We start from the raw sequence: 18,090 nt of genomic DNA, 5'->3' as shown, positions 1-18,090 counted from the left end.
CTCTGACGGGGAAGCAGGAGGGGAAGGGGTCCAGAAGTCCGACCACTCTGTGTGGCCCCTGCATGGGTGGCACCATGGCCAACCCCAATCCCAAATGACCCAGTTGGTGGGTGTTAAAAGGTACCCATGCAGAAACTCTGAAGAACGAGGGATGAGGACTGGACAAGCAAGGGGCAGTGAGGTCATGTCCCAGAACATCTGAGCCTTGGACTATGGGGGATGGTAGGGTGTTAGGGATCGGGAAATGGGGTACCTTTGGCCTCCGAATCCAGGGATGGGGTCCCAGCCTCTCGCTGCTCTCCGGAGTCCACAGATACACTCCGTTCCCTCTTCACCTTGCCCTTGAGAGAGCTGAAAGGGGGCACCCCTGCCTGGGGGTTCTTCAGACTTGAGTTGCTAGGCGAGATCTGGTTGGCCTTGGCCCCATGGTTCCCCGCCCCCACGCCCTTCGAGCCCAGGTTGCAGGTGGGTCCTTGGTTCACATTCTGGTGCTGAGATTGGGCCCCGCCATTCCCTGTCTTGCCATGATTGGTCAATTTATTTTCTGGGTGCATTGGCTTGGCTGGGGCAGGGGGGCAATGGCCGCGGGGGGACAGCGGCGGGCTCCCTGGAGCTTCTCTCCTCCTGGGGTGGGGTAACCTGGGAGAAGGTAGGAGAGATGTGAAAAGTTAACCTTGCTAGGGGCTAGGCAGGCCAAGAGCTTAATTGACCCTTCCAGCCTCCCCTCATAATGGGGAAGGATGGGGGAAATGGGTGGCATCTCAAGACCACCAGCAGCTATTCCCTACCTCCTCCATGTCTTCCTCAGACAAGGGCCGAGGCCCTTATCCACCTTGGGAAGTGGAGATGGAGAAAACCCTCTACCCCCCAGCCCCCACAATTTGAATGGAAACCAGGGCCTAGAGTTGGCAGAATTCGCCCACCCCAGCCCCAACACCCATCAGCCTGCAAGCTTCTGTGGCAACCCTGCCCTCTGTATCGGACTTAAGCATCCTCTCTTCTAAGATCTGCTGTCTTCAGACTCCTTCCAAGGTCTCAGACCTCAACTCCCTTATGTCCCAGCGCCAGCAGAGAAGGGCCACAGGACCTGGGGGTCACTGCACATGCCTAGCTCTCATTCCCCAGGGGCGGTGGGGAAAAGCACACTCGAGGGTGTACCCACTGGCCCAGACAGCCGGAGGGGAAGGTCTGAGGAGGGTGGCCCGGTAGGCCAGGCCGGCAGGCAGAAGCAGGAGGAAAGGGGGAGGGGAGCGGTGTGTCAAGCAGATGGGCAGTGCAGCTTGAAGCCAAGGATTCCTGCAGCCTAGGCTGCGGGCCCTTTAAGCTCCAGCCCGCTCCCCCCGCCGCCTCCCCCTCCCCGGAGACCTATTAATAGCCGCTGGAAAGATCACATCACGGGAGAGGATATTTATCCCCCCTCATTCCACACCAGCTCAGATTTATTTCAGCTCTGCTGTCCTGCTGCTGCCGCCTGGCCCTGTCTGCCGGCTTCTCCGGGGAGGGGGAGGGAGGCAGGCACCGCCCCCCACTCCAGCTCCCACCTCCAGCTAGACTGCGGCCAGAGGCCGCCTTCGGACCCCACAGTAGGGTGGGAGGGGGTCTGCTCAAACCATTTTAAGGAGGGAAGAGTTAGAAGGGACCAGAAGCCTCAGGCATAGCTGGCTGCCAGTCCCCTCTGCCCCCGGGGCCCAGGCTCTAAGGCTGGCTGCGCCTCCTGCCTCGGGCCAGGCCTTCCCTTGCTAACACCCCTTTAGCCCACTGGTGGCCTGGGAGCCAGTGCCCAGGGCGGCTCCTCTCCTATAGCCAGCACAGCTTGGGCCCCATCACCACTGGACCCTTCCCTTCCCGCACTCCACACATACACACACATCCCGCCCTCCACGACACCCACACACCTTGTCTTGTTAGCCAGGATCCTCATGGCTCCCACACACAGTGGGGCTACGGCCCCTGTGCGTGCCCAGGGCCCAGCCAGGTACTCGGTACTGGAGCACGGACTGCAGCAACAAGCCCCAAAGAGAAAACTCGTGACTTGGGGAGGGGGTGTAGGAGGGGGAGGGGAGAAGGGAGGACCCAACAGCCCTGGGACTTGGGAGGTGGATAGGGTGGGGTGGCACTGGAAAAAGAGGACTACGAGATGAGATCTCGATCCTGGAGGCCGGCCCTGTCCCCATCCCTCCCGCACCTTGCCCTCAGGGGGCTTGCAGTCTCCAGCAAGCCCCCGCCCCGACGGGTGGCACAGACAGAATTCACTAAAAGGCTAGGTAGCAAAAGTGCCTCGTGGGGCGGACGTGAGGTCTGCCCAGGCCCCCTGAGGGATTCCCGCTCCCAGACGCGCCCCTCACCCAGGGTGGGGAACCCCTCGCGCCCCGCCCCCAGGGCGCTCCAGCCGTGGAGGAGGCCCGGGATGGGGGCCACGCCCCTCCCTGTTCCCAGCTCGAGGCCTAGCCCGTGCCCATCCCAGCAGGCCCGGGCGGGCAGCGAGAGGCCTGGCGGGGCCCTGGGGCTGCAGCTGGGCTCTTCTGGAGACCAGTAAGGCTGGCTCGGATTCCTCCCCGACCGCAAGAATGCAGGAGCCTCCCCTCCCCCCGCCCTGCACCCCCACCCCGCCCCCTTCGGCAGAGCCCTGGCGGGGAGGCAGAGCGAGCGAGCGAGCGACAGCCAGCGAGGCAGCGAGCGGGAGGCAGACAGGACTGCAGCGTGCTTCTCCAGGCCCCGCGCGCGGACAGATACACGGACAAGTCCCGCCAGGGGCTGGGCGCGCGCCGGCCCGGCAAGAGCTTGGCGAGCCCTGGGTGCTGCCGGCAGGGGCTCAGAGACCCACAGACACCCGAACTCTGACTCACACACACACTCACAACTCACACGTGGACAGGGAGACAAAGACACGCACGGAGCCCAGGAAGCTAGAGACGCGCCAGAGGCCAGGGAAGCGCCGGCCGAAGCGGGAGCCGCGGAGACAGACACCGGGGCTGCCCGAGGGCTGAGTGGGAACACCCGGACTCATTGAACAGATGAAAAGACTGAGGCCGGCCACAAGGGAGCCGAAGAAAGTTGAGCCTGGTAGTCACAAAGAAACACGCACAGGGCCATAGATACAGCAACAGACTTACACAAACACAGAGGCCTCACCCAACCGCCCCCAGCCCTGGCTCCCCCCTCGTCTCCCCTACCCGCCCTCCAGCAGCCGATCCCGGTCAAAGGGGAGGAGTCTTGGGCCCAGGAGCTTCGTCCCGGTGACAGGCCCGGCCAGACACCGGTGCACACTCCTGCTACTCCCTGCGGGGCTGCTGGAGGCTGGGCGGGGACCTCGAGGTGAGGGGTCCCCACCTGCCACGCTGGGAGAGTCTAACCCCAACTTAACCCTAGGGCACATTGCCCTTTGCCACTCCAGCTGTGTCTCTGGGGGAGGAAGGCTCTTGGGGGAAGGTTCCAAAGTCCAGGACTTGCCTGGGAAGCAGCCCGCCACCCTCAGCTTCTCCATCACAACCAGGAAAGAGCAGAGGCAGAGGCTGGAGTCACTGGACACACCAGGGCTCGGAGCCGGCTCCTGGCTGGCATGCCTCTCTGGCTCTCCCTTCACCTACTCGCTGATTCTCAAAAGGATCGACCCCATTTCACAACAAGGAAACTGAGGTCTGGGAAAAGGAAGTGATGTAACCTTGAGTCACATAACCAGTATGTGGCAGTGTGGGGTCCCTCATTCCAGACACTGCAGTGACCCACCTCGCCACCCCAGCCATGACTGTTCCTCTGAACCTGCATCAGTTAGGTAGGCTTCCCACATTCCGGCCACAGCGCCCAGGCCCCCCGTAAGCGGGCAGGGGCAGGGCAAGGGCCACTCACTACCTCTTCTGTTCACAGCCTCAAAAATTGAGGACCTGTAAGAATTTGGGAAGGGGCTATTAAAAATCCTCTCTAGTGGCCATTCAGGCCTAGGCTCCTCCCCAGAAGACTCTCCCAGTCACCCTCCTCTCCGGGACTCCACCCCCTCTCTCCCACCCCGCCGCAGGGCGAGCTGAGTCAAGCGTGGATGAGTCAGGACTTTCCCATCTCACACCTCCCCCCTTTGCCCCTCAGAAGTCTGACCCAGCTCCCAAAGACCCCTCCTCCTTCACACACTCACAGTCTCGGAGGAAGATACCTGGAAGGCCTGGTGACAGGAAGCAAAACAGCTGATCCCAGCCAGTGCAGTTTTAAAGTACCCAGTGAAGGGGGCTTCCTAGTACCAGGCCAGGAGCCCCTGGGGTGGGAGAAAGCAAAGGGATGGGGCTCTGGGAACACAACGCCTTGCCTCCCTCTTAGGGGGTAAGGTGGGGAGGAGCAGCGAGCTCACAAACAGGGAGCAGGTGCGAGTCACCTGAGTGGAAGGCCAGGCACATACCAGGAGAGTGAATGCGCCCCGAGGAGAGGAGGCGGCTTGACAAAGGGCCTGAGATATCCATCCGTTCCCCCACCTGCCACCCCCATCCCCTCCCCTAGTAACACGAGGGTAGGGGCTGGCAGCCTAAGGGTTGCTAAGGGTTAAAGTGGACCTGATCCTGCCTGGGGATGGAGCTGAGGAAGGCCCAGATGCCCAGAGCCTCCAGGTGTGACACACCGACTCTGCTCCACACAGCTACCACAGGTATGGCAGGCGTTCACACATCCAGTGGCAACCTGTCTGCTTCCAGCTGCCCCCACATTGGGAGCCTCTGCTTGGCTCACCAGCTGGCCCACCAGTCTGACTGGCTTGCTCAAAAACACCCCAAAGAGACAGTAAGAAAATGTTTTGGAGGGTCTATGACCCTGTGCTACCAGGGGCCCCTGTGATGAGAGGGCTCAGGGCCCTGCTGGGGGCAAATGAGATACTTGGATTCTGGCTCAGGGAGATACAGTGCCTGAGACGACAGGGTCCCAAATCCCCTTCCTCCTGGGTGTCAGGACCCCTTGGTCCTCAGAAGCTCTCTCCAGCACTCAGGTCACTTCCTTTTCCTGAGGTGGTGACTCAGTGGGTGGGGAGGTCAAGGATTCTTAGCCCAGCAGGAAATCTGCTCAAGGACCAAGGTGCTGCTCTGGGACCCTCGGTGTGGGGACTTCCAGGCTCAGGGGGCCTTCCCATGGCCCTGCTTCCTAGTAGCTCTCCCCACTTCCCCCCACCCTGTGCCAAAGGAGACCATGCATATCAGCCATTTTTGCTTGGGAGATTTTCCCTGGGAGTTTCCAGCCCCACCCCACCTGCAGCCCCAGGGTAATGTCACACAACCCCAGCTCCACAGGGCCATGGAAACTGCTGGTCCCAGATCTTTCTAGTCTGGGATCTTTGAACAGGGTACTGGGGGGCAATTGGCAGTTTTGCCCATTCTGGCCCACTGTCCCTTCTGGAGCCTGCAGGGACAAGTGGCATTGCTTGGACAGGCCTGCTTCTCTTGGCTCCTACAGTCATTGTCAATGTGTCTGGGCCTCGGGAAGCAATCATGGCCTGGCACTGGGGTGCCCCCAAAGACGGCTACCCAATCCCCAGCTGCTCCCTCCCACAGGGGGAGGGGTGGAGAGGGGGTGGGGGGCACAAGGAAACAAGACAGGGCAGGAAGCCCAGGCAGGCGGCGGGCACTCTGGGCCAGGCACAAACAACCAACACAGGAAACCACAGCCCACCCCCGCCCACCCCACCCGCCCAAGGCTCTGGGAGAGAGGAGTGCCAAAAGCCTGGTACCCCAACAGAGGCAAGGACCAGGGGTTAGCCCAGGGCGAGGGAGGAGCAAGAAGCTCTCCAGTCCCTTCTCTGCCCCAGACCCTACCTGGGGAGGGGGAGAGGAAGCCAGGCTGGCAGGGATGGTGCTGCCTCTTTAAATCCACCGAAATCCTGAGCTAGGCCCAACCTAGCTCTGGTTTCACAGGAAGGAAAGGAGCTCAGAAGCCAGTAGGGCAGGCAGTGGTGGCTGGAATTAGCCCCACTGGCCCAAATATATCTGGTCTCTGCCCTCCACCCCACTGGTACTTCCTGTCCCCTGGCACCTGCACCAGGGTAGGGGTGGGAGATGGTCCAGGTGCCACTCTCTACCCAGTGAAGACTCCCATCTCAGGAGGTGGCCTGGTGCTGGGTTCACATGGGTAGAAGGTAACTTCCCAAGCCTGGGTTCCCAGAACAGGCAGAGATGGGCAAAGCAGCTCCCTGTGGGCCCTCACCTGGCCTCAGTCCTCCAAGGGGTTAATCTGGCCCCTATTTAAGGGGGTAGGGGTGGCCGAGGAACCTCCTCCAAACTGCCGGGCTGCTGGGAACAATGGGGCCATTGTGGGAGGAGTGGAGTGCAGCAGACTGCTGGCACAGCCAAGTGCACCACGGTGGGACCTCACCCAGTGCCCGTCCGCCTGCCCGCCCGCTCTCCTCTCTCCCCAGGTATGACCAGAGGCAGAGGCCTCGTCCTAGCCCCTCACCTCGCCTGCTGGCCCACACTCTTGGCACTAACAGCACCTGGGGGCCCCATGGGCTCTGCCCACATTAACATCCAGACTGCCATGACCCTCCAGGATGCAGGGGCACGTGGGCCAGGCTGGGAGGGGTGGGGGTGATGAGACAGGATGTATGCCTGTGATCCTCTGCAGGGGAGACAGGAAGGCCACATGGGGTTTCTGGTGTCAGTTCTGGCACCCTCAAGCAAGAAGGGCTTAGGGGATTGTGACAGCAGTGACAGGCAGGGTCCCCTGTCTCCAGGCCTCCTCTCCCACACCCATTCAGTAAAGCTGCTTCCAAAGGAGGTCTGGTGCCTGGTGGCCTTGCCTTCTCAGGTTGGGGCCCTGGCAGGCATTATGATGCAGTGGAATAAGAAACTGAGTTTGAAGGCCAGGTGAGATGGCTCACTCACGGCTGTAATCCCAGCACTTTGGGAGGCTGAGATGGGTGGATCACGAGGTCAGGAGTTCAAGACCAGCCTGGCCAAGATGGTAAAACCCCATCTCTACTAAAAATATAAAAATTAGCTGGGTGTGGTGGTGGGCACCTATAATCCCAGCTACTCAGGAGGCTAAGCCAGCGAATTGCTTGAACATGGGAAGTGGAGGTTGCAGTGAGCCAAGATTGTACCACTGCACTCCAGCCTGGGGGACAGTGCAATACTCAGTCTCAAAAAAAGAAAAAAACTAAAAAAGCCGAGCACAGTGGCTCACGCTTATTACAGGAGCCACTACAAGTCTCCCAGCATTTGAGAGGCCAAATTACAGGCCTCCTAACACTTTGGGAAGCCAAGGCAGGCAGATCACTTGAGGTCAGGAGCTTGAGACCAGCCTGGTCAATATGGTGAAACCCTATCTCTACTAAAACTACAAAAATGAGCCAGGCGTGGTGGCGGGTGCCTGTAATCCCAGCTACTCAGGAGGCTGAGGCAGAGAGAATTGCTTGAACCTGGGAGGCGGAGGTTGCAGTGAGCCTAGATCACGCCATTGTACTCCAGCCTGGGCAACAGAGCGAGACTCTGTCTCAAAACAAAACAAAACAACTAAGTTTGTAGTCAGACAGTGCACATCACACCCTGCCCCTTCTCAGCTATGGAGCATTGTTCTTCCCTTTGTCTCTCTGAGCCTCAGTTTCCTCATCTGCAAAACGAGAATAATTTTATACAGTGAGGTAACAGTAGTGAAACTGGCACAATGCCTAAGACATATCAGCCCTCAACAAACCACCTCAGGCCTTGATGTCCTCATCTTTACCTCCTGCCATAGCACCCAAATATGTGGGCCTTTGGTAAAGGTGGGCACTGTCCAGATATTTGCCCTTTGAGTGTCCAAGCTAATAGGGCCCGTGGGCGTCATATTAGCCGTACCAAGTACAAAGACTTGGCTCCTCCTCTGCTCTCCTCTCAGAGGCCAGCTCCTGGGGTATCTCGGGCTTACTGACACACTCAAACCCAGGACATGAACCCAGAGAGGCGCTGGGCGGCTGTCCGTTCTCTTGGCCTCAGGACTATGTCTCAAAAGCCCAGGAGGCAAGTGAAGGGGGATTTATCTTCAAGAGAGCCAGCCTCCACTCTGCCAGGTACCCTTCTCCCTGCCTGCCCCCTTGGCAGTCACCCTGTAGTACCTGGGCTGGAAGAAAGCTTAAGCCTACTCTCTTGCCATGGATCTCAAAGGAAAAGTCTAGGAGAGAAAGAACAACTGACAAGCAGTTCTGGAAAGTAGAAGGCTCAGGGAGAAGACCTGTTATCTTCTCAGCTAGAGAGGACTCTATGTCTCAGGTAGCCCCACAAGCCCCCAAAGGGTTAACAAGGCCCTAAAAATAACCTGCGCCCAGCAGGACCCACTGATCGGAACCCTCCAGCCATCTGTTCCCATTTTCTCCTGTTCACACTGGAACATCTGAAACCAGCCCCAGAGCCCCAGCCCGATCCCAAAAATAGCCCCAGCCTGCCCAAGGAACAGGCCCCAGGGGCTGGGCACAGGCGGCATGGCCAACCCAGCAGTGAGGCATGGCCCAGGCAGACCCTGAGCCCTCATCCTTCAGGCCCATGGAAGGGAGGTGTCCTCTCTGGATCCAGAGCGACATGGTAAGCAGGGCCAGGGGATCCGCCTACCCCTCTTGGTACCAAGCCAGAGAGGGCACCTGCTAGCCAAGTTCCAGGCCTCAGACCCAGGGGCCTTGGGATCCTAGGTACTTCCACCGCAACTTAGTACCCGGAAGATTTTACCCACCTGTCTGCATAGCTTCCCCACCTAATTGTGGGTACCTCATCCCTGCCGCCCACTCTTGGGCTCATTCAGAAGTTCCCAAGCCTCAGCCCCTCCACCATGTCATCCCAGGCTTCACTCAGCATTCTCCCTTGCCAGCACACAGGGATAAGGCAGAAAGGCAGAACTTTTCCTAGCACTGCCCACACTCTCCCTTGCAGCTCAGGGAAGGACTCTGGAGGGTGTCCCTTGCACGCTGTGGATGCTGATATAAACCCACTCCCCTTCTGGGCTCCAGGATGCCCCCTCCCGATCATCTGTGTCTGGCAGGTGCCAGGCAGGCCTTCCCCACATTATCCCAGGCCTGAGCACTGCCCCTCAGGGAAAGGCCCAGGCAGGACACAGGGAATCCGGGGGCCCAGGGCCCTGAGAGACTCCTAACAGCTGCCATCCAGGTCACAGCTTTACACTGACACTTTTCTCCCCAAGCCAGGTCCCTGACCCCTAGGCCAGGAAGGAGAGGAGGCGGCCATTTAAGCCATTTAAGGACGGAATGCCTTGTTTGCCTGGTGAGAGCTGAGCAGCAGGGGATGGGGCAGTGGGAGGAGTGCTGGAGCTGAACTGAGCAAACAGCCTCAGGGAGGGAGGGCTGGCCCTGAGAAGCCTGGAGATAGGCAGGGAGACGTGTCCTAAGCAACCTGGGCCTTCTCCAGGCCCCTGGCTATTTGGCAAACTTGCAATAAAGATGTCAGTGGGCACCAACGGTGGGGAAGTGGAGGCAGCAAACAGTGGGTCTGGAGGGGTATTAGAATCCAGGAATCTGGAGTGCTGGAAAACCTGTCTCTTCCCCACCCCCACACTCCCTCTTCTCACTATCAGTTCTTCCCTGCCAAAATCCCTGGGAGGGTCAAAAATTCCTGTGAAGAGCTCTGATTAATCAAGTGAGGACGATCACCAACATTTATTGAGCATTTACTTAGTAACTTCAGTATCCTAAATGCTCCATGTGCATCATCTAATTTAATCCTCAGAGCAGTATAGGAAGAAAGTATTCTTATTATCCCCTTTTCCACTGAAAAAAGGGAGGTGCCGAGAAGTGAAATCACTTGCCTAAGGCCCACAGTCTTAGAAGAAGCAGGATTTGAATTCAGACACCCTGGCATCTGGGTTCTGGGCCATTTCACAATACTCCAGATGCACCACGGTATCAGTCCTCTGAATGATGACGAAAGAAAGCGTGGGTGCCCAGGCCCCACCCTCTGGCTCCTCACACTCTCCCTCCATGCCTGATGTGCCCGGGGCCTGCCTGGGAAGATCAGAGAGAAAGCACTGCTCCTCACTCCCTCAGCCCAGGTCCCCGCCTGGCCTGGCCTGTGCAGCCTCCCCCAGCCCTGCCCAACTCCAGTCCGTTACCTCCTCACCCATCCTTGTCCCTGCCAGTCAGAAGAGGGCATAAGGCCAGTCACCGGGACAACAGTACAGAGCCCCTGCCAAGAGCTACCACAGGCTCATGAGAGCCCCAGGTGGGGGGTCAAAGGTCAAGTGGGGCTCACCAGTGAGGGTGGAGTCCCAGTCCTGCCCCCACCCACCTGCTCAGCCACACCTGTCCAATGCTCCCCATCTCTTTCATTTCTCAGTAGAAAGCAGGACCACTTCCTCGGTGTCCCTGGGGGGGTGGCTTCAATGGGGAGGGTGGTGGCTGAGGTGAGGGGATGAGAAGCCCCTCCCTCCTGGGGACGTCTAGGAGAAGCGCCTGCTCCCAGGCTCCAGCTTCCTCTAGCTTTCCCTAGTCGGACTGGGAGCCCTCAGGAGTGTTTGTTGTGAATTCAGGGAGTTGTTGCTAAGTAAGGAAGGGGGGCTGGCGGAGGGAAAGAGGCTGGCCTCGTGTGTGTGTGTGTGTGTGTGTGTGTGTGTGTGTGTGTGTGTGTACCCACGAATGTGTACGCTAGGGGACCAGGGGACCAGGGCAGAAACCACACTACCATGGCTGGTAGCCACCCTGGCTTGGACTGAGCCCGAGGAGACCAAGCCAGCCAGGAGGAGCAAAGACTTGGGATAACCAGGAAATCGTACCTTGCCCTCCAGGGCGATTGGGTGGAATCTCCTCGCCTCCCGCAGGGTGGGGCGGGTCGGGGTGAGATCTGCTGAGATAGAGAAGGGCTGGACTCTCACTGGAGCTGGGCTCTAACCCCTCCCGCCCCAGCCCCACTCCCCACCTGGTTGGGTTTAGGGTTCTAGGTCAGGCTGTTTGCCCACCAGGAGCCAGAGGAGACCTCCCTCTTCTGGAGGGAGGGGAATGAAAGGAGAGGTGGGGGCAGAAAGCCAAGAGGAGGGAGCCCAGAAGACAAAAAGCCAAGCAGGAGGCCACACCAGGATGATGCTGCAGCGGACGGAGATCAGGGAGACTGAGGGACACACAGGGGCACACAGACCTCTCACCTCAGAGATAATGTCGGGCTCAGGCTCAAGGGTGTGGTCTGGGATGGGGGCTCCCTGTGGAGAGAGGGTCAAAGCTAGAAGCCCCCTCCAGCAATCTATGCCCTGCTCCTCCCATCACCCCAGCACCCCCCAACAAACACACCACATAAACATGTACACACCGTCCACACAGCCTGCAGCTCCAGGAAGTCTCTGAGCTACTCATTTGCCACCCCGCCAGGACTTCTGTGGATTGGCTGGGAGCCAGGCCTGACCCAGCTACACCCCCCCAATGCCGTCCCCTCCCTAGCCTGCAAGCAGGAGAGGAGAAGGCACTAGAAGACCTTAGAGCTCCCTTAGAGCTTGGCCCCATGGGGAGAGGCAGAGGACTCCCACGACCTGACAGGAGGACCTGGGGGAGGGGAGGGAGGGGGAGGCTGGAGGACCCCAGATTCTAACGACAGCCACCTCCAGGTTATCCTGTGTCAGGGAACAGAATGGCTGTGTATTCTATGTCCTTGTGTGGTCTCCTTGGCTATAGTCCTGGTCCCCTGAAGATGCCAAGTCCTGAGGACCTGGTCTGGTTGGGAGGCCCTGGGGTGAGGGAATTGGTTTAGCAGTTCAGTAGGAGGGGGCTGGGCGAAGCTCCCACAGCAGGCGGGAGGGAGGCTGGTGGCTGGGCTCAGTTTGTACTGGGGGGTCAAAGGGGAGTTCTTTTCCAAAGAATTCTGGGAGAGACGCCAACTAGAGCAAGCTGCTAACCCCCCCTCCCTCTCTCTCACTGCACTGGGCGGGGGGGTGTCCCTGCCAACCAGACTTAACCCTCTCCAGCCTGTGTTCCTCCCAGACCTGAGACGGGGGCTGCTGGGGAGGAGGCCTCTGGCTGGGCTCAGCTTTCCACTCTGAGGCTCATGCAGCACCCGGCATCCATCAGCACAAGGCTGGTTCCACATGGCCCCATCTGGCACTGCCCTGCCCTTCCGCCACCTAGATGACTTTTCTGGGCTCATCTCCTAAAGGTGTCTGCAGTGACGTGTGTGCATGTCTCAGAGACAGAGATTGAGAAACAAACTAAAAATTCCTTGCCAAGGCCCTCCCCCTGCTGGGTCACTGAGCACTGTACCAACCTGTACCCCTCCCTTCCTCCCACTGTGCTCTGGGACCAGAGGCCACTGGGGGTGGGGATGTAAAAGGGACAGCTTATCCTTATGTCCACCTCCTGCTACTGTCTCCACAGGTCTCTGACTCACACAAACAGCCCCTGCCCCAGAACTCTGCTTCCTCACTGATTTGTCACAAGATTTGTGCTTCTGGAGGAAAGCATTCCATTCTAGCCTGAGATCCCAGGATGGGAAACTGAGATACAGCAAGGTTATGGGGGTTCTAGTGCCTGCATCCCATGCCGATGTAACTCTGCTATCACCATCCTTGCTTTGGCCCCAAATCAAAACACCTAGGAACCTCCCCTGACGTAGAATACTGTCTAAGTGCAGTAGGAGGGAATGAGATTAAACATCAAGAAGGACTTCCCACGATCAAGGCTACAAGGGCAGCTGGCCCCACCCCAGATGCCTGGATTCCAGCCCCCCCATCTTCTGCTCATGCTGGAAGTATGAGCGTCTTCTCTTGTTCAGCTATTTGTTCCTAGTTGGAGAAGTCAACTTTTCTGAACCTTAAATTTGCCACCAAGCTCCCAGGTCTGATGTGATTGGCTGTTCCTTGCCCTGAATGAAGCAAGTGACCCCAGAGTGGGGGGTTAACTCCCTTTCTCCATCCCTTTTCCTTTAGAGCACTGGGTCTCCCTATAACAACCACTACTGCATAATCAGGACTAGAAGAGGGTGGACAGGTGGTATGGGGACCCTTCAAGGTGCTAGGTGTCAGTGAAGGGTAGAGGGAGAGAACCCAGTCCCCAGGGAAAGCTCATCACACAGTCTCTCCACTGCACCACTCTCCTCTCTCCAAGGACCGCGGAACTGCCAGAAGCCTTGGCCCCACTCCAGGAATCTTCCCTATCAAAGGCCAGAGGACTCCATGTCCCAGGAAGCTGTGGGGAGACCTGTGACTACACACCCCAGACATGTTCCCAGGGAGGAGAGAAGAGAGAAGAGAAGTGCATATGTGTGCACACACACTCACATACACATCGACAAGACATGCCCCCAGCACACACACTCTCCAGAGGTACCCTGGAAACTTACAACACAGACACAACTCCCAAAGATGTACATCCAAAAACATTTCCAAAAAAGCACTCCAAATTCTCCCAGAGTGGCCCCTTAAGACCCATAGAGTCTCCCGTATTCATAGAGACAGCCCAGGGGAACTCAGAAACACACATGACATCGACCAATCACACAGAACTGCCAAACAGAACTGCTGACAGAAGATACACCCACACTGGGACACACACACACATACACACGCACACACACACACACTTACACAAAGTAGTACGCAGCCATGTGCTAGCACACAAACTCAAACACACAAACTTGCAGCGCACAGTGTGTGAAGTCAGATTAGAAGGCAATGTTCTGGGGAGGAGGGGAGCCTGCAGGGGGTGGAGAAGAACTCAGGGATTTCAAAACAATCCTGGTTTCGAAATGCTGGAAATGCTGGATTCAGGGCCATTCCCAGTTGAGGCTGGGGGTGGGGGAGTGGAGAGTGAGGGGGGAGGGGAAGACGGACCAACCCAGGGCTACTAGGCCATTGGAGGAGGAACGGGAATGAACAGAGGGAGTCCCAGCCCTGGTGGAAGGGGGCCTAGAATAAAACATCAATGTTAGGAAGGGGCGAGCCAGTCCAGGGCCAAACAGGGAGGGCCTGGGCTGCAAAGGAGAGGTCTCTGCCTTTGCCACTGGTAGGAAAAGTGAGAAGGCAGGGGAGGCCGCCCCTCCCCCTCAGCATGGAGAATCAGAGGGAACCTGTCTGTGTCCTTTCCCCTACTCCTGGGCAGTGGTGACCACCTTCTTCCCTTCTGAGTGGCACCCTGGCTCCCCTTTCCCACGAGCTAGCATAGCCCCAAGGTGGGTTATGGAAAGCTAAGGGGTCACAGGGGATGAGGAGACGGCCAGGGCCTGCAGGAGGAGTCAGGGGTCTTCCACAGGATCCAGGACCTCCCCCTCCCCCCCATCCCTGCACTCAGAGCAGGCTGTGGGCATCCCCCTGGGAACCAAGGCTTTCTTCCTCTCCACAGGGATGCAGGACTCTCAGGGAGACTGAGGCAGTGCAACGCATGCCCACACCAAGAAGTTGCCCCTCCCACGGCAGCCAGAATGCCCTTACTGCCCCTCCCCCAGCCTCCAGGGAAAGTCGGGCCACGCTCTCCCAGGAGGGAAGGGAGGGGAGGTCAGGCCAGGCTGGGGGCGGGGCTCGGAGGCCTGGCCCTGGCACCAGGCAGAGGAAATTCCAGGCTGTAAGTCCAGGCAGCCTTCAGGGCCGCTGATCCAAGTGACATGCACCCAGCTCAGGAGCTGCAATGCTCTGGCCTTCCCCACCTAGCCCTCCAACTGGCTCCAGCCCCAGCTCTGGGAGTTAGAGGACAGGACTCAGATGGGGTCCTCAGCCCTGGCAGGAGCTTCCACCAGCCCCATCCCGGCCCTTCTGGCCAGTTAGAACCTCCTTTCTTTAGTTCCCTGAGGGCAGCCCCTACGCTGTGGCTACGGGTGGGCAGCTGTCAGGGCTGGCAGGCAGGGGCACACATGCCAAGCTAGAGCAGCCAGGCGCTCAACAGGTTGAGCCAGTCCATGGAACAGCCGCCCCACCCCAGGGAGAGCGGGCCTGGCAGAGGCTCCCTGCCCGCGGCACCCAGCCTGTACCCGCTTGGCTCCCACGGCTGCCCACTTTCCCACGGTGCCATCCCTCTTCTGCCCCCTCCCCTCACCAGAGGTCACCACCCGGGCAGTGCCCAGGGCTCTGGCATAAGGAGGGAAGGGATGCCATTTCCCTGTCACCCCTGGGTGCCCAGGGTCTTGATATGCCTTACTCTCAGCACCCAAGGTGCCCCAAAAACAGCCAGCATGGCACCAGGACCACAAGAACCCCAAAGGACCCCCCACCTCCTTGTGGGCCTCTTGTGATCCTAGGAAGACTGGACACTTAGACACACCAGCTCTCCAGAGCTACCCCAGGGTGCTGGGACAGAACTTCAGCGTATGGCACCAGAGGCAATGTGGGGGTACCCCCAGCTCCTCCTCTTGGACTCCCTGGGGGAGGGGCCGCAGAGCTGGGTGACAGTGGCTCCCTCCACTCCTGCCCAGGCTGCTGCTGCCTGCCACCCTGGTCCTTTCCTCCCACTCCACTTCTGGACTCCACGGAGCTCCATCCTAGCCACTCCCCCAACAGGCAGGCAACCCCCCTTTGCTCTGCATCTCCTTTAATCTAAAGCAGGTGCCAGGCATTCCAGCCCTTGCTGAGCCAACATTGCCACCCCCTAGGCCTCTGCCCAGAGGCTACTGTCCTGCCTGGTCTGGAAGTTGAGCCCCCAGCCTAGGGTCCTGCTTCACCCAGGTACCAGGACTCCAAAGGCAGGAACTATCTAAGCAGGGTCATGGGTACCCAACACAGATTCAACAAGCAAGATCAGTAGGTCCACAACTGCCACTGAGGCGCTAGATTCCTGTGGACTGCCAATCCCTCTCTAGGACCCTGTAGTATCTAGTATCTCCCCAGTCTCATGACTCCCCGTCCTAGTAGAGACTCATTCTGAGTCTCCATATGAGCCTCCAGAACCCATCACCAGTCACCTGACCCCTGCTACTCGGGGGACAAGACTCACTCTGGCAGGAAATTCCAGGCTGTAAGTCTAGGCAGCCTTCAGGGCCGCCGATCCAAGTGACATGCACCAGCTCAGGAGCTGCAGTGCTCTGGCCTTCCCCACCCAGCCCTGGCCATCCAGCCCTCCAACTGGCTCTAGCCCCAGGTCTGGGACTCAGATGGGCTCCTCAGCCCTGGCAGGAGCTCCCACTGGCCCCATCCCGGACCCTCTGGCCAGTTAGAGCCTCCTTTCAGTTCCCTGAGGACAGCCCCCAGGGTATGGCTATGGATCCAAGATTTTAGGTATTCTACCCTCCTCCCAGCACCCCTCCCTCTGTGAACCATCACTCCACCCCACTCAGGAGCAACACAGGTAAGCAGGGAACCCCTAGAGGGAGGTGGCCAGAAGGCTAGCTTTCCAGACCTGGCTCTCCAAGGCCAAGGAGCCAAATCACCTGGGGAGGCAGTGCCTTCCTTCCTGGCACCAGCCTCCCAGTCTCTCTCCTTGCTCACCTTCTTACCCATTCTCCCCAGTCCTGTCCTGAAGCCTCTATCAGCAGGGCCTCAGAGCTGACACCAGGAAGACAGGGCCTGACCATGTTCTTCCCCTGGGGTCATGAAATTGGGGTCCTGACCCGGAGAAGGCAGCCAGGCCCATGCTGAGAGGCAGCAGAAGAGCAAGGCAGCCCCTGCCCGGAAGTGGCTGCTCCCTGGAGAGGCTGAGAAGAGAGGGAGGAGACAGTGGAAGCCCACTCACCCTGGCGGTCTCATCCAGAAAGCTGCTCAGAGGTAGCAGCAGGGTTAGAGCAGATACAGTGCACAGACAGCTTTCACCCTAAACCAAGGCTGAGAGTGAGGGCAAAAGATCCAAGGAGCCTTGGATCCCCTTTCTGAGGGCTCAAACACATGCCCAAGTCACCTCTCTCAGCAATACTTTTCCTCCCCACAGCATAGTCTCCCCCAGATACAGACACAGACACAGACACACACCCCAAGCAGCAGACAGACAGAAAGAGGAGGGAGGAAGGGGGTGTCAGAAAAACCCGGAAGGAAGGAAGCTGGACAGACAGACAGAAGCTGATCCTAGCTTCATTGCTCCAGAGAGACACCCTCCAGACTCCTAGACTTCGAGGGACACTCTCCTTCTCAGAAAAGAGTAGCCCTCGGTTGCTTCTGAAAGCAAATTCCAGTAGCCCTGGAATAGGACCTACCCCAGCCAAGCAAGAAGCCTCAGCCTCACTTCTCTTCCTGCATTCTTCCCCGAGGGTTCCTTTGGACCAAGGCAGGGGCCACCTCCCCTTAGCAGTGCAGGGACACCTCCAAGGAACTGTATGACTGCCCCACCCCCCAGCCAAGCCCACATCACTCAGAAGCCTTGGAAGAAGAGACTCCTCAGTCACAGCCCCCGCCACTCATAGGCAGTGCCTGGGGAAAAGGGTGACCCCCAGCTCTTCCCAGTCCCAACCCACCTCCTTCTGGAGGCTCCATCAGCCCGGGGAGGAGGGCGGGGGTGCTGAGACCCAAGGGGTTGGTGAGCCTGGGAGGGGGACTACATCTCCCAGAAGCCCCCAGGGCAAGGTTCGCTGCTCCAGCTGGCCCAAGGCCGGCCTTGTTCTCTGCGCTAGGGTGGCAGGGTCCCCTGGCTACCCCTATGCCCTCCCCACTGTGTTCTGGAGCTGCAAACCTGATTGGGGGCTTAAAAGTAGCCTCCACTGACCCTGGGGGCATCCCCCACACCTTAAACAGCCTGGGGGTACGTGCCAAAGATCAAGAGACAATCAGACTGTGTTCCCCCTCCCCGATTCAGACTGGATCTCCCTTCTCGCGCCTCTGCTGGCCTGGCATGACTTTCGCCTTGCCCCCAGCCCACCCCTCACCTCACGCGGATTGGGGGGTCCTCACGCCAGGCCGGAGCTGGACGCCATGACCAGGTCACGGTCGGTGTGTGAATGGGGGTCCTCCTGCTCGCCAGTTGGAGATGCAGAGGGGGCGGGCAGTCAGTGATCTTTTGATCCTGGACGCCTTGATCTCAACACCAGCCCGGCCCGGGAGAGGCTATCCGGGGATCGCTGGGCGCCTGGGTTCCTGCCTCCCAACCGTGGAGCATGGTCGTGGGCGCCGGGCAGCGGCGGGAGAGCGCGCACACCCGCCGGGGCCGGGGCGCGGGGCTGGGGTCTCGGCCCCGAACCTCAGAAGGCTCCGGCTCCTGCTCCTCCTCCTGGCTTGCTTCCTTCCTTCCTTCCTTCCTTCCTTCCTTCCTTCCTTCCTTCCTTC

The 18,090-nt window shown here is 59.1% G+C and overlaps 1 protein-coding gene and 1 long non-coding RNA gene across 6 annotated transcripts in view; one reads left to right on the top strand and one right to left on the bottom strand.

Annotated features, from left to right (window-relative positions):
• BCL9L (BCL9 like) overlaps positions 1–18,079 on the bottom strand; it is a 31,080-nt gene extending 13,001 nt beyond the window's left edge. For 2 of the 5 annotated variants that reach the window (XM_032285274.1, XM_032285278.1), the window contains exons 1-4: positions 17,694–18,079; positions 11,080–11,133; positions 1,896–1,997; positions 254–639 (exon numbers count right to left, since the gene is read on the bottom strand). In XM_032285274.1, the coding sequence (XP_032141165.1) occupies positions 254–639; positions 1,896–1,921 (412 nt within the window). In that variant the 5' untranslated portion in view covers positions 1,922–1,997; positions 11,080–11,133; positions 17,694–18,079. The remainder of the gene's footprint in view (positions 1–253; positions 640–1,895; positions 1,998–11,079; positions 11,134–17,693) is intronic. The other 3 variants (XM_032285275.1, XM_032285276.1, XM_032285277.1) reach the window with 3 other exon arrangements.
• The window catches only part of LOC116556188, a 20,479-nt gene continuing 9,418 nt past the window's right edge, over positions 7,030–18,090 (top strand). The window contains exon 1 of the long non-coding RNA XR_004270879.1: positions 7,030–7,394. This is a non-coding gene — a long non-coding RNA (uncharacterized LOC116556188). The remainder of the gene's footprint in view (positions 7,395–18,090) is intronic.

This window comes from Sapajus apella, unplaced genomic scaffold (assembly GCF_009761245.1).
Source record: "Sapajus apella isolate SASKATOON/1434 unplaced genomic scaffold, GSC_monkey_1.0 scaffold16, whole genome shotgun sequence".
NCBI lineage: Eukaryota > Metazoa > Chordata > Mammalia > Primates > Cebidae > Sapajus > Sapajus apella.
This window is presented reverse-complemented; position numbering and strand designations above follow the sequence as displayed.